General features: G+C 38.0%; 1 protein-coding gene across 2 annotated transcripts in view; it reads left to right on the top strand.

Annotated features, from left to right (window-relative positions):
• Positions 1 to 16,644, top strand: part of Adamtsl1 (ADAMTS like 1) — a 359,587-nt gene that overhangs the window by 164,581 nt on the left and 178,362 nt on the right. Inside the window, exons 9-10 of one of the 2 annotated variants that reach the window (XM_028773326.1) lie at positions 2,223 to 2,361; positions 12,441 to 12,491. In XM_028773326.1, the coding sequence (XP_028629159.1) occupies positions 2,223 to 2,361; positions 12,441 to 12,491 (190 nt within the window). The remainder of the gene's footprint in view (positions 1 to 2,222; positions 2,362 to 12,440; positions 12,492 to 16,644) is intronic. The other variant, XM_028773328.1, reaches the window with a different exon arrangement.

The raw sequence follows: 16,644 nt of genomic DNA, 5'->3' as shown, positions 1-16,644 counted from the left end.
GGAGGGAGGGAGGGAGGGAGGGAGGGAGGGAGGGAGGGAAAGAGAGGGAGAGAGAGAGAGACAGAGAGACAGAGAGAAAGAGAGCTAGGGAAAAAGGAGAGAAAGCTCCCAGTTATGGTGTTGTTTTATGAGAATACATTTCTATAGATTCATGAATGAGTCATACAGAAAACAAAACAAACTTCAATGAAAGGTCATCTAATGTAATATTTTTTTCTTTTCAAATGTAAACCATACCTTTCATAAAACAGCAATTCAATTGCATGCACCCTATATCATTTCCACACAGAATTGCTGTAACAGTATAATTTCAGTAACCTTGACAATGACTTACATTAAATAAAGCAATTAGTGTTACATTCATCTGCTTCCAACCACACTGGGTCTCATTTTACCCACATGTAAGAGTAGAGCTATCCATGGTTTTCCAGTGTCAAGCCTCTGTTCATAGGAAATCTTATCAGGAAACCTTAGTATAAGCAAAAGTTCCCTTGTGGTATGTGAGGGGTGTAGAGTCTTCCTTCCACTTCACGGACCAGTCTTAGGATCTCTGAGAAATAAGCGGTGGCTCCCAGTGTGTGCTGCTGCTGTCAGGTTCAAGTGCCTGGCCACTTCACCACGTGTAAAGAATGTTCCACAAGAACTCCCTGGCAAGCCTCAGAGGACACTGTCGTCGGACCACACTGGTCCTTTGCTTTCACTCTATGACTTTACTTCATAGTGTGTGAGAGCTTCAATGCAGAGGGCTTGGGTTGTGGAATGATAATTTTCAAACACCATACCCTCAACCTAATACTTTATGATTTCTTCCCACTTTTTTTACTACCAGATAAATTCTGTCCTCAAAGAGAAATTATTCTCTGCAAAACTCGAAAGTGTTTGTCTTGTAAAACTGCTGCTTTGGAGGATGATGAAGAAAAAAAGTAAAAGTGTGTTGACTTATCTGAAATGTCATTTTGCTACTTAGCTTTTCTATAAACCAGACGTTAGCTGGTTGTGCGTTCCTGCCTGCTGCTTTTGCTTCTCTCTATGCTTTCATGTTCCCAGTAGAATTTTTAAAGGTCTTTTTTTAGGTCTTTAATGAACAATTAACTTTTTGTGGGTGGTCTGAGAACATAGCCTCAAGCCAGGAAATCTGGCTTCAAAAGCTTCCTTCTGACTTCCTAAAACCTCTGCAAGTCTCCCAATGATTTCAATCTTCTTTCTGAATACATATTTAGTAATAACTCATCTACCTGCCAGGAAGAATTTTGGGGGTTGGGGGGGATCTGGAATAGAAGGATTCAGACCTTTTAAAATCCTTGATATATACGTATTTTTACTCCAAGAGTCTAAATCTTGATCACTGCTTTCTAAAACATCACAAAACAGGTGAGAAAGATCAAACGCATCATGAATAAAATTAAATATCACTCGGCAACTTTTTGGAACGAGATTTTGTGGAAAAGAAAGCCTATAAAGTATGAGCCAGACACTTAATCTGAGGAGGATTAAGTATTTTGGAAATATGAGGAGGATGACAAAGTATTTTGGAAAAAATAAAAGTTAAATACTAGGAAGGAGGGCTTGGGAGGACTTTTCATTTTTTTATTTTCATTTTTTTGGTATGTTTGATTTTATTGTTTTAATTCTGTAAGGAATTCAAATTCAGGGTAGCTATTACTGGGGACTTTAACTGTACATTTACTCAGTTCAACTCATTCAGTTTGAATTTAAGCAGCCTAATAGAACGTGACTCAGGTGGAACCTGATTCATAAATCTCCATGTTCAAAGAGGAGACGTTGAGATTTATTTTTATTTATTTATTCACTTATTGCTTACTTTATTAATGAGTTGTGAATTGATTCTTCCTGGTGACTCCAGATACACAGCCAATTTAGCATCTTTTTATAACAAGCTTGGTTAAAAAAATACTAATGGTGGTTTTTCTGTTATGTTTTATGTTATAGTAAATAAATAAACAATATTTCTTGCCACAGAGTTTTATAATCTGATTATGTCCTTGTATAACTCAAACACTGTAATATAATTGAATAATTAAAATGAGCAGATTACTTGAGAAAAATGTGGAATTTTAGCAGTAATGACCCTTCCAATTATATATTTGTCTTTTCTTGGAGATGACTTAGGAGTTGGGAATAATTTCCTTAACAGGAGATGGCCCAAAATCATACAGAGGTCCATTGTGCTTTAATAAGACTGGTTGTGTTGATGTTTACAGGTTACCAACTGACGTCTGCCGAGTGCTATGATCTCCGGAGTAGCCGTGTGGTGGCCGACCAGTACTGTCACTACTACCCTGAGAACATCAAGCCCAAACCCAAGCTTCAGGAGTGCAACTTGGATCCTTGTCCAGCCAGGTCAGTCCAGTTTACCTGTTTGTTTATCATAAATTAGGTTCCCAGTTAGCTTCTTAGATGAAAGTGGATGTTTAACTTAAAAATAAAGGACATGGTCCTGACCTACGTCCCCACCATTAGTGGCACCCATGCTCATGGCTCCTGCTGTCGTGTGATGCGACCTCAGGTTCTGTGGATTTTCTTTCTGTAAGTGTTCTTCAAAGTGAAGTCCTCTCTTTCTCCTTTGATTGCTTTCACACCCTGACATCTTTGTTTCTCCACCGAACAAACATCTTGGTGTCTTAGCCAGTGTGATGGTCTAGTGTCTCACAATGCTTCCCATTATTTTCCCTCTCTTTGATCAGGGATACAATCACAGAAAGTGCATGTCGGGACCATAGCCAATCCATCCTTGCATACTCAATTCATACAATTAATGAGGGTCAGAGCCAGCCTCACAACAGTTTTTGCTGCCTTTGAAAAATGCTTAGCCTTTGCTCCATAGGAGCTAGGGCTTATTTCCAAGTCAAATTTTCTTGAGGGTCTTTGTAATTAGAAGCTCTAAAGATTTAAACCTTTAACACCTTCACACGTTATTGTTTGTTTTAGAGAAGCCATAATTGGGCCCCAGTTATTTGCAGGATCAGGAATCAGGCAGACTAATGAAGTGCCTAGATGTGAGTAACTGTTGATGTGCAGGTGGAGAATCTGCTCGTGGAGGGCGGTGCCTTTGCTTAGGGCTTTAAACACTGATGAGTGATTCTTGGCAGTTGCAGTTTACAAATCCACAACTTCCTAAAGAGAGTCTAGGAAAACCTTTCCTCACAAAAGCAATCACCAGTCACAAATGCCAATGGCCAAAACATCTTTTCTTATTCATGATTTCTATGTCATATTTTAAGTAAGGTCTTGCTAACTATTTATACATGAAAGAAAAGGTCTGAAGAACCAGGCTGCTACATGGGTGGTGTAGATGGAGATCATTCTATCATACATTTGAGAGATGCAACTTTTGTATTCGATTGCTGACTTGTGTGTGCTTATGTATGCTTATGCTCATTCTACCTTAAGCCATGAATTCTAAATTATATATGTGATTTGAACTTACTATTAATAATTAATGTTTAGAAACCATGGACATACCTTATAAAAGTAAACTCATTAAACGAACAAAAAGGTTAGATATTTTATAGCTTGACATTCTAGTTTAATTTAGCTTTGTGTTTACATCTGAATATTGGATATTAAGTGTTGGGTGTGATATAAAAGTAAATAAGGTGTTAAATTTTTGCTTGGCTTTGCTTTAGAAATATTGAGTAGTTGAAATATTTTTAACTATGATTAAACCTTATTTTAAAATGATTCCATTATACATTTTTATCCATCCCGATAATAGGAAAAAGCATACATATCCCAATTCAGATGAGCATTCATTATTCCCAACTCAGTCACAGAGAGACTGAAAGTCTTACATAGACATGTGAAATTTTATATGTGCATTTCTAGGAGAGAGAGATTCATTTCCCCTCAGTTCCATTAAGCTTTTCCTCAATTGGGAAAACACGCCTTCAGTGAAGAAGTGGCCATGCAAGAGGGTTAGAAATGAAAGCACTGTTGTTAACAATTTGAAGAAAATGTTTGTAATGAGAAAAATTTATCCTTTGTTTCTAGTTTCTAGTCTCTGAGCTTTACCCACTCTTCTCTGTGGGAGTAACATTTTTGGCCCATTTCTTATTATCCAAAAGCAAAAAATAAAAAATAAAAAAATAAAAAATAGATACACTGAAAGGCTGCCTGTTCAGTCTATATTCTATGTCATTTTAAAATATCTAATAAAGCACAGGCATAAATGTTGGAGACAGGTGACTATTAAAAAAGAAGAAGAAAGAAAAGAAAAAAGAAGTTAGAAGCTACTACTCTCAGAAGCTACTTTTTATTGAAGATAGAATTAGACAAAGCTGTAAAAATTAAGACCTAGCAGTAGGAGATTCTTGAGGAAAGTGACTTGGGGGGTGTGAGTCTACAGCTCAACTTAAGGTGCACCAGGAATCCTGTGGAGCTCATGGGGCCAATTTGTGTGTAGCTCTTCTGAATTCCAAGAGAAAATAAGAAGGAGTAAGCTCAAAGCAGACAGAAGAGACATTCTAAGATGGGACTCTCTCATTGGACAATGGAGTCAACCAACTGAGCAACTGCTTTCAAACTACTACAGACTTAAGGATACCATATTAAGTCAAAAGGGTACAGTTAAAACTACAACTGTGTGTCCAAATTAGAAATCCTCAAAGGGAAAACAAGGGCATTCTTAGTACAAAAATCACACATTTTTTTTTTACATTTTGAATATACTTTATTATATCTGTAAACAAATGTTAATTTTTTTTAAATCACACATTTTTAATTCCTACATTGTTACATAAAATATTATTATATGTAGTCACTGAAATATAACTTTCCTGTAAATCCTGGAATCCAGAGCTTATTATACTAAGTAGAAGCAAAATCACATTCAGATAGTGAGTTTGAGTCTTGTTCCCTTTCAAGATAGAGATATCCCATGAACACCAAAAAATGACACTAAATAGGAGCCCAGAGAGATGACTCCAGTAGGTAACAGAGCTCATTGCATAAGCATGAGTCCCTTGCATCCAAATGCAAAGCTGAGCATGGCCATATGTGCCTGTAACCCCAGAGCTAGCATGCTAGAAACAATAGGATCCCTGAGGCTTGTTGGCCTCCAGCCCAGCTCCAGATTCAGTGAGAGACTCTGCCTTAAAGGACTAAGGTAGGAAGTGATAGAACAGGACACACAATGTGGTCCTTTGACCTTCCCTCCTATAATAGCACCTGGACACACACGCACACACACATGGATTTAGTAATGGCACTAAATAATTGTTCAACTTTTAAGCCTTGATATTTCCCTTCAGAAATGCTCCACTCCTTACTGCTATCCAGTCTCAGGAGTCCTCTCTTTTCTTGTCTGCCTTCCCATCTCCTTTTTTGGCTTCCTCCACCCCCTTCCCTTGTTTCCTGTTCTTACACTCTTCATAACATCACATCAGGCAACTGCCGTGGCTACAGATGATGCTGAACAGACAGTGAACATCTGGCCTGTTCTCTTCAAAGGATTTCTATGTTGTTATCACTTTCTCTGCTCCTAGATGTTAATTTTAAAAATGTTGATAAGCTAAAAGGCTATAATGAGAATAGTAAAGTGCAGTATGCTCCCCAGTGCCCAAGAGAAGCAGTTACTGCATTTGCTGTTTCTTTTTGGTCTTGTCAATTGTACATAACACAGATGGGATTCTGCTTCACAGAACAGACACCTGGAAGTCAGTGATTCCTCATCCTTTGTTTCCTCTTCTGAAAGCAAGCCTCAGCACCCATGTCATGTAGCACTGATGTGCTACAGAGGCAGAAATACAGACGGGTGCTCTGTCTGTCCAATGGATGAACTTAGCCAGTGGCCCAGCTGTTCCTCTCACCAGAGCTTCATTGATCTCTGTGCATGTCACTTAGGAAGTCATCTTTATGAAGTGACAAAATATTTAGTTTCCTAACCAGAAGTTGCCCCCAAATGGGAGCCAACACTTAAGACTAAAGAAAGGAAAAGAGAGGTCTAAAGATTTAATGACTCTTTGCTAAAATTAGTACTGTTTCTTTCATTGGCAATGCAGAGCCATGATGTCACAAGTCGATCACATGTTCTTACAGACTCTGCCCTACAGGTGCCATAATAGTCTAACTTGGGAATTCCTGGAAGTCCAAAGACACTCCACTCCTGCCTACTGGGAATTGACTATATGCTTAGTTCTCTACTTCGTGTTTCTATTAGTTAAGAGCCTTCTCCTATGTAACAGACATCCAGGATCTGTTCACGTGTCAAACCTGTCATGTGTCTGCCTTGCCATAATTGTCACTTCTCCCTTACACTAGGAGAAGCATTGTTGAAATTTGTGTAGCAGTTCATGCCACCTTTGTTGCTTGGGTAGAAGGCCACATTATTTATGCGGCCAGAAAGCCACAAAGTCTTTGCTTGTGGTTAAAAAGCAAATAAAAAGGAGTCATTTACTCACCTAATGAGCACTGTGTGTTCTCAGAGCATCTTGAAATATAAAGCATGCAACCTTTGGCTGTTTAGGGTTGGTCAGTTGGTTTTCTATTTTTTGGTTTTGTTTTTCCAGCTCTATATTAGTTTGATATATATTCAAAATCATATAAATTATCACTGGCTAGAGAGCAAATTTTGAAAAACAGGTCTTAGATTTTAATCTTAATGTAACAGTTAAGAAATACTGTGCATCTGGAAAGACAGTGCATGTGGAAGCCATAGAAAAAAATCTGGATTTTCATGCTTACTGGGTGCCCAGCAGCAGAGCCTGGTAGAGGAATGAGAACTCTGGAGTAATCCAGCTTGGCTGGAAGCTACAGAACTGTCACCTACTAATTGCCTTTCAAGGTTTTAAAACATGCTATTAGTTATTTGCATAATTCTTTTAATTACCTTCTGAGTTACTAGGAAAGGGAATTCCACCATCTTCATTTTTAACTTCAACCTACCACTGTGTAAGACATTTCATTACTTAACATCTTTAGTTTCCCATCTGTAAAAATATAACGTTTCTGTCAGGTACTGTGAGGATTCTGTGAAGTAAAGGTGGAAACCTCCTAGCAAGGTGCTAAATACTCAGCAAATCACAGGACTTTTAGTGAACAAAGACTCAAAACTGCTAAATTGACCTGCCCAGAGTTACTCCATTACGAGTTTTTAAAGATGCTCACATATTCGTTACATCACTTTAGTTTTATATTCCCTGCAGAGTTAACAGGCCAAAAAGGGTAAGCAACATCCTCAAGTGGGGCTCTATCAGAGCAAGCTGGGGCATGAGTCTAAGTATTTCCAGTTCCACAGTGTCTCTCACCCTACAGAAACGCAGCCTTGATACCATCATCACCCCAGTATCCCTGTCCTGCATGTTGCCTTCAGCAGCCTGGGAGGTCTGCTTCCAATGCAACATAGAACCATTTCAATACAAGTTTATATGCTTGACAAAGTGAGCAGAAACCCAGATGAAGCAAGCATCTTTTATATTGATGTCTGCTAAGTCATTTTCTGGAGTACACAACAGAGCCTAACGAAATGACTTAAAAAGTCATCCACTTACTTAAAAGTAATACAGAAATGGCATTTATGAATGTTAAGAAAGAAATGCCAGAAATATGAATTGCAGAGTTTCTATCATTTAATCTAAGATGTTAAAACTCTTCGATGTTAGTTTTAAAGTAGAAAATGAATTTTTGTCTGAATAAAACTTTTACATCATGCCAGTGAGTCAGGATTCTTGATTCTGGATCCCTTCCAACCCAGATATCATTTATTGATACAGATTACACAGTAATTTGTCATTAGTGTAGTTTTAAAAGAAGTCAGGGCTACTATATAAAACATTTTCTCAGTTGGTTCCAACTTGACGTTATGTTAAGGGCACTCATTGTTTCAGAACTTTGGCAGATGTTAGAGGAGGAAGAATTTAGACTATCTTAGTTGTTATCAAGCTTGGGGCTCAGCAGTCACCAGACAGGAAAAGCTAATGCAAAGTCTACAAACCCGAGTTTCTTGCCTTTTCCCTTTATCTTAAAGTTTATGACTTGTCTACCACTTGTATTTTCATAAGATGGAAGCAAAGGTACCGATGTCCAGTACCCAGGGTTGTATACATAGAAAGGATGCAGCAAGAACACTGACATTCAACTTCATAGCTTCTTGTGTGGTCCTTCCCTCACTGGACCCTAATCCTCTGTCTCTCAAGGAAAAGCAAAATGCTTGAGCCTCCTTCAACATTTCCTTAAATCTCTGCAGTGTTGTTTAGGAAGAAGGTGATTTCTATTACTGCCTGGAAATCATCTAGAGAAGATGGAACCTCATGATCATAATACTGTAGTACCTCTAACTTCATTCTTAGGGAAAACAAAACAAAACACTGTAGTTTCCTAGTCTTTGAGGATTTATGTTTGGTACCATGGGGAAGGTGAAGAGGAGTCAGCTAAACTCTGGGGCCCATGTCTGCCATAGGTGAGTTCAGTTCCACAATTACAAAGCAATATGATGCCCAAAACATACACAAGATGGGAAATAAAGAAATTTCCATGAAACATCCATAGTTACCACAGGGAATGCAAAGATGCCAAGCTACACAAGCAGGCCCCAGCACTGTTTTACTATAAGGTAGCATAAGAGGCATGGCAAAAAGATAAAGCCAAAAGGTAGGAGGTTGAGAGAATGGCAGAGAACAGCATTCAGAAGAGAAACAACTTGCAAGAGAAGATGCCATGTGGTCCATGTAGTGGTCAGAGGCCAGAAAGAGGATGTGCAATGAGAAGGGGCAAGAGGTCCCGAGAGATTCAGTGAGCTGCATCCCTCATGGCCCATCTCCATGGGATCAATTACATTTGAATTTTTCTTGTAAAAAGAGATCTATCACAATACATGAATTCCACACTGCATAGTGTGACCCTGATTCAGGGTTGGCTTTTAAGGTCATGGCTATTGTTCAGAAGTTGCAACTTAGATCATTCCTGCATAAAGCCTCAATGGTATTTAGGTGACACGTGGAATTGAAGATAATAACTTCATTTAATTCATTTACCTTAATTCTGAATGCTCCCGTCTTATACTTTTTTTTCCCAATTCAAATTTTACTGCATTTCAGTACTAGCTTGTGGGAGGCAATATGTTATTTTAGAACTTGCAAAACAGATTTTTTTTTTTTTACAGCAAGGAAAAAAATCCAACCCTCAGGACCCAACCAGGGTTGTAATATATTTCCCTACTATAGGTGTGAGAGTCTACATACATACATATGTATAGCCATAAGTGTCCTTATGTGTGTACATGTGTATACCTGTATATATATATACTGAAAATTATAGATGAAATGTGTATATATAAATTTTCTAATGATATATTCTACTTTATCTTTATACTTATTTTTTCAGGTACTCTATTACTAAAAATGGCTCAGAGTGTTTTATATGTTTATGTTCTATGTAATATTTTATTATAAGAATCTGTCATAACACCATAGCATCAGACAGTTGAGTAAATTGTCTGCTTTGGGTAGATTAGGTGGGAAGTGACTCTCACTTCCTTGTCCTTGGCTTCTGCTCTCCACACCCCTTACAATGAGTTTTAGATGGAGTAGTATCACTGCCGCTGTGAAAATACACAAGTGGTCGGGGTTATTGGAGCGATGAAGAATGAATAGTTTGCCCTTCCATTTTTCCTTTGTGATACTTTTGTAAATCATGTCCACTTCCCTCCCTCCTGGCCACATATTTGGGGGCATAAGTACACAAACACTCACATCTAGATTCAAACCTGGCAAGAGTTTCATCAAGTCCCTTAGTAGCTTCCCTTTCCACCATCCTTCATGATGTCCACTTTATCTGAGAACAGATACAATGTGTCTTAAAGGTAAGCGATGAGCGATGAGCTGAGCGAGCATCTTAGGCAAGATTGCCTTCCCCTCCATCACAGTGCAGGCAGAAGTCAGGGCTGTGGCCAGAGCTCCAGGAGAGAGCAGAGCCAAGGCTCAGGAAGATGCATTTGGAGGCTGGACAGAGCACCATTGTTTGGCTATCGTTCTGTTTTCACAGGTGCCATGGAGTCATTTCGAGTCTTCACCATGACCCATGCCATAGAAAGACAAACAGACCTGTAGTTTTGCTGGAACCAGGTTTAAAGCTTCTTGTTCAAACACAAACATGACTTCTAAATCAGCCCAAAGCAGAGCCCAGCATCCTGGCAGCTCTGTGTTCCCCCATTTATCCCCTCTCTTCAGTTCAACTCTGTCTTGTTCAGTGTTACTGTCTCCATTTCAAATATCATCAGCTGATAAATCAGTTGACAGAGACCTGCAACCGCTCGTTCTCATATTGAAGATGACAAATTACAGCCATAAATTTTTCCAGGGGACGAGGCAATGGTATGCGTTTCTGCATTTAGAAATTGATATAGAAATGAATAGATACAAGGGTTAGGTAAAACCTGACTTCAGACTATTTGATTTATAGCCTAATTTGCTTCTATTAAATAGTAGTATATGTCCAAAGCTTTAAAAGAATTTCTAGACATTGGCATTCTTTGAAATACTGTCATTTTAAAAGAAAAATTCTCTTGATTATTAGATGCAAAAAAATATTTAAAAGGGATATGGTGTTTCTAACAAAAACAAATAAGCAGGAGTAAGCTTTTATCAGAAGAAGGTAGAAAAGAATGGGTTATTTAACTCCAAAAGCAAGGACAAGGCAACATTAATATGGTAATCATTTCATTGTTGTGTTAAAGATCCATGCAATTCTGAGCATGCCCACAGGAGCATCACTCTCATGAGCACTGTGAGGTAAATGCACACAGATGTGCTTGCTCATTTATATACCATGAAAATTTTATCAGAAAATGAATTTAGTATGTCAAGTAAATAAACACAGAAAATGCCCCTCCATAAAGTAAATAAGCAAATAAACACATCCTCCTAGGGAACCTGTCGTTACAATGTTGTCTCTCTTTTCTCTGAAACACATCTAAATACTTCCATGCATCGCCTATTTTAGTCAGGTTTTTAGGGCCTTCCAGTCAGTCTGCTTTTTCCTTTCTTTCATGATCTTTAGTCAGTGGTTTTTGTTTTTTGTTGATGGTGGTGGTGGTTTGTTTTTTTGTGTTTTGGGTTTTTGTGTGTGTGTGTGTTTTGTTTTTTGTTTTTTTTGCTACCTGATCCATACTAACTAAGCCCAGCCCAATTTTTCTACTCAAAAGCTTAGGTTTGCTAGGTATATTTCTAAAAGTATAACACCATCATATGTTAAATGATGGGGTCAAAATGAAAATATAAACATACTGAATATGTGTTAATTATTATGTAGATGTGTAAATATATATACTTGCATCCCAGAAATACAAACAGAATGTACAGATCTCTTTAGTGTTCAAGAGAGGAGCTCCCTAGCACTGTCATATGGAAATAAACCATCTTTTGTTTGTTCCCTTCTGTGTTCTTCATCTACACTGAGCACTCTTCATATCGTACTCTTGATGGAGGCTTGACTGGCCTAGCCCTCTTCTTTAACAGCCTAAGTAATAAGACATTTTTCAACACCCGGGGGTGCAGTCTTCAGCAAGGACCCAGTCTCACCAATGGGATGTATTAGTCAAAATCAAGAAATTTGGAAACACTAGAGACCTGAAGACCTTCAACAGAGCCCATGCCATCTTTTCTTGTGCATCTTTCCGCCATACAGCATATAATCAACATCTATTCTTGTGGCTCTTTAGCCATTACTCAGTCTCAGAACCTCACAGGTTTCCCAAGGTATTAATGGCAGCCACAACAGTCACAAGCATCATTTTAAAGCCATTAACATTGTATAATATTTTATAGACAAAAGCACTTTCATGTTTGCGAACAGTTTCATTACTTCGTTTTGGTAGGGAGTTTGCTCTTGCTAAGCACTGCTTATAACATATGGTAGTTCCTCCCTCCCCTTTATGAAACATCCAAGTGGCTTCTCTCCAGGTATTAGTAAACCTTTAGATCTGCCAGAAGTGGAAGCCTATTTGCTGATGTATGTTGCAGTCTTGTCAGTTCTGTGGTCCATAACCTCTTGCTTACATAGCTTTCTCTTTCATCAAAAGTGAGACAGTAACTGTAATTGCTCCATGGGCATCTGGAAGTAACATTAATAATGATGATAATAATAATGACCTCATAGGATGGATAATTTGGGGGATTAAAGAACATTTATAAGCTTATTGTGCCATAGCTAATGATGAGGTGCCAAAGTTTCTCACCATCTCCCTTTCTAGTGGTATTTCCTGCTTGGATCAGAGGACTAATTATAGAAAATAGTGTCTTCAAAGACCTTTCCCCAGCCTACAGCACATGCTAGCATAAATATCGAACTGTTTCAGTGTTGTTTCCAGAGATGATTTATGTATGTTGTTTTGCAATTGTATAAAAATGTATATGATGTAATCATTTAGTGTTTATTTTGTTGTGTGTACCTTCTACTCAGAGGGTTGGCATTATTGTTCCTAACAGTGACGGATACAAGCAGATCATGCCTTATGACCTCTACCATCCCCTTCCTCGGTACGTAACTCTATCATCCTGATGTTAGAATTAGCAGATCAGTCTTCTGATGCTTTAGCGTATATATGTAAAACTGTAGATCCATAGATTGTGTTTTTCTATAAATAAGATGGTAGATGGTAGATTTTGCAAATCCTTTCTGAGCTCTCCTCTTGAGTAATCCTGGCCTGCTCAGACTGTAAGCTTGTCGTTCAGAAACCATTTTCATAGAATGATATTTCATTGGAGTGGACACAGTAACTCTCTAATTAGCTGCAGTATGTCTGCTTCTGCTGTGTCTTTCTTTCATCCTGTTTTTAACTCCCTCCCTGGCTCCTTTTGATAGAAGCCTGGTCATTACAGAGCCATTTCTAACTTAAACAGACACTACCTGAAGTGTAATCACAACACCATGAGTATAAAATTCCAAATATGGGTTTATTCTAATAGGGGCTTCATGTGCCCTTCTTTATTTTGGAAGAATTATAATTATCTAAAGGATAATTCATATCCTTATTGTTCGGAACATTTTACAGAGTAAAGTTTTTAAACACATAAAGATCAATTGCTACATTGTTTTGTTAAAGTATATTTTAAAGACTAGGAAAAGGGTATGCAAATGCTTCAAAAGGACATTTTTATCTTTATATTTGTGAGAAAACTGGAGTTGCTAAGGAAAGCTAAGAAATAGTTGCCAATTGTATTGCTTGCCATATCGGAAATAGCTCTGCAGGTAGCAGAAATTGGAATTAGTTTTAAATGGCTTTGCTGTTTTCTTTACTAATTTGGCACCCAGGGAATCAGCTGCTGTTTAGAGTCCTGGGTTTCTGTGAGACCAGGAGCAGTTAATATAATCTACAACAGTTTGCTAAATCATAAACTAAGACATGCAGAAAAATAACTATGTTTTGAACAGCAAAATTCAGTAAATTTAACTGATAGTTTGTGAAGTCCTAATGTATTAGAATCTAATTGGATGCTAATCCAACTCTCCAGGGAGACCTGAGTCTCTCAGTCCTAGCCCAGCAACCACACCCACAACCTAAAGAAGTAAACATGCATGTTCACACAAATATGTATGTATAAATGCATATACAGGTATTTAAATGTTGTCCAGTGTCCAGGAGACTGTCTGGTCACTGGTCTAGTAGCCAAGAGGTTTATTGACACTAGATACCATTGTTGCAAAATGTATCACTAAAGGCTCCCTCACTGGTTCCTGGCTCCCACTATGTTGTAACTGTACTGTTAAAGATATCAGAATGCTCCTTAGGTGTCTTTTCCCAGAAGTCTTCTCCTTGATAATGTACAAAAAGAAATCAAAAGATAGATATAATTGAGCCAAGATTTCCCTTGATTTCTGTTTCCTAGGCTGTGTGCCTTATTTGTATGGAAAAAGCCATGTATTTTAAAACAAAGATAAAGTTTGGTGTCAATGTGACCAACACTGAGTTTATGTTTCTCCTCTCAGGAAATCCTAGATTCCTGTCATTTTCTATGATTTTTCTTTTTTCCTCCCTTGTGCAAGTAAACCTTTCGTATGATAGTCTTGACTTCTTAAAGAGTAAAACTTCCCTCCAGTGTTTAGTGCTGCCTCAAATGCCCACCGTCCCACTTGCAGGTTTTTTGCACTATGTCCTATGTATTTATTTAATGTGTTTATGCATCTCTGCAGAAAATGAGAAGTCAATTAGCAAACAGGCTGCATTTCTTGCCCCTCATGCTTCTGTTTTCCAGTAGTTCGAAAGATACAACGTTGGCTTCACTAACAAAGTTCTAGTAAATGGCCGCTATTTCTATAAATGTGTTCTCATTTAACAAAACTAAAGTTCAAATAGTTCTCAAATAGCAATACCTTAATAATTGAGGTAGAAAGCGTCACTATTTAAAACATTTAAATTTTAGATTTCAGACAAGTATAGACAAAGTACACAATTAGTACATTTTAGGTTGTTTTTTCTTGCCCTCTGCCTTTAAGATTTAGCATAAATCTCAATGTAACAGTGTATCATGATGAACTTAATCTTGATTGACAATGATTTCATGTCTCTTTCTCTACATTCGTTTTAATTTTGAAAAATTCTTAAACTAAACGAAGTGTAGATTTAAGGTAATTAAAATCCAAGTATGTTTAAATGTATGGCATGTCAATTCATTTAACAGTTTTTGAGGACAAGATTCGTGGATATATCTTTCTTTATTCGTAATATTCACCTTTTTCACTGTTTTAATATCTCTTGACCAAAAAAAAAAAAATGCCATCTCTCGTCTTTTGCTAGACTTTAACATACCTAAATATATTGTGCTTTAAAACTCCCCACGGCCCCATTACTATGTGGAAAGTCATGTAATACTATTTCACATATTGACCTGAATCTGTAAGCTGAAGCCATGCTATGAATCTGCAAACTCATGTTATCCTCATGTATCTTGCTGTGGTCAGTGAGAGTGGAAAGAACACATATACTCATTAGTGAAGCTTCATGGCTAAGGCAAGTGTTGAGACAGAAATTAATCGCTCTCCCTTTCAAAGGAGGAGAAATTGCAAGGTCTTAGAGTCCCAATTAGAAAACGTTGTCCCTTATAGAATTCCAATCATCTAGGTGATTAAACATTCATCAAAATATTGCTGCTTGAGTCAGAGTAAATGTAGCATGACTATGTATTTATGTATTTGACCCATCTTCAGTCTGAAAGAGGCCTGTTCTCCACCTCCAGCAGGAAGTCATGCAGAGATCTACCTGGAGGAGAATAGAGCTGTTTTATCATTTTGCAACAACTCTGCAAAGGCTTACCATTCCCTTGAAATAACTTTATTCAATCTCCTAAGGGTCAGAGAACCTCAGTTTCCCCCATAGTAACATTTTTTAATGTGTCTTCTGGGAGGAAATACTGAATTTGGCAGCAGAGCTGGCTGTTGGCAGTAGAGACAGAGGCACTTGCCTAAACCTGAACAGTGCAGACAAAATGTAGCATGAACTCCTCTAACATGGGAGGCACACATGATTATTCTGGCTCCTTCAGAACAGGAATCAAGTCCACAACATATGTGAAACTTACAGAATAATTACAGTCTCCACAGGCTGCCTGCTGCCTATGTGATACTTTAACATGCAGCTAATAAAGTGTGTCAACTCAGGGTTGCTTGGGTTCTCTTTCATTAAAATTAGATCTCTTAAGCTGCTGTAGCAATTATAACTATCAAAGTACATGTAAGAAACAAGCATAGCTCACTCAGCCCCACGATGCTGTGAACAGGAGTTCCACGTGTCTAAATCTAATCCCAACTGCTACAAAACTGAAAGAAAGGAAGAAAGAAAGAAAGAAGGAAAGAAAGAAGGAAAGAAAGAAAGAAGGAAAGAAAGAAAGAAAGAGAGAAAGAAAGAGAAAAGAAGGAAGGGAGAGAGGGAGGGAGGAAGATAGATAACAGATAGATAGATAGATAGAGAGAGAGAGAGAGAGAGAGAGATACATAGAGAGATACATAGAGATAGATAGATAGATAGAGAGAGAGAGAGAGAGAGAGAGAGAGATAGCCTGCCTTAACAGTATATCTCCATTCAGTTGCCATAAGCTTTTCAACTGAAACCAAGCATGTTTACAAGTCAAAGAGTTCCTTGCTGGAGGACATCTATGGGTCTGTCACCAGCTAAACAATAATACCATTATTGACATGTCTCCTCCTCAACCTGCAGACACACAGTCTGAGCACCCAGCTTGTGCTGAGTGTGTGGAATCCCGGAGCTGACAGTTTCAGAAGAGAGGGAGAAAGAGCCTTTGTTTAGGGAGAGCTTGTATGAGTTTTTCCTTTAAAAAAAAAAAAATCCTGAAGTGATATTAGTTCCTTATTTCTGATTTAGTCTTCACAGAAATACTTGCTGAGAATTAGTTCAAAATAATTAAAGTTTAATACATACATAAGTACATGCGCATGTATGTATATATGTGTGTTATATATACACAGTATATATGTACCCAGAAACCTCCACTGTTGATAGGTTATAGACAGGCCAGACGTCCTGTGGATTGCTCCCCGGACTGTAATCTCATATATTTGTGCAGCGATTCGAGGTTTATGAAACATTCTTGCTAAAGCTGAACCTTTCCCTCTTAATGAAATTTCAGCCGAGAGAGAGAGAGAGAGAGAGAGAGAGAGAGAGAGAGAGAGAGAGAG

The sequence above is a fragment of the Grammomys surdaster genome, unplaced genomic scaffold (genome assembly GCF_004785775.1).
Source record: "Grammomys surdaster isolate TR1022 unplaced genomic scaffold, NIH_TR_1.0 225, whole genome shotgun sequence".
Taxonomy (NCBI): Eukaryota; Metazoa; Chordata; class Mammalia; order Rodentia; family Muridae; genus Grammomys; species Grammomys surdaster.
Note: the sequence above shows the minus strand (reverse complement) of the source record. Positions and strands in the feature narration are given on the sequence as shown.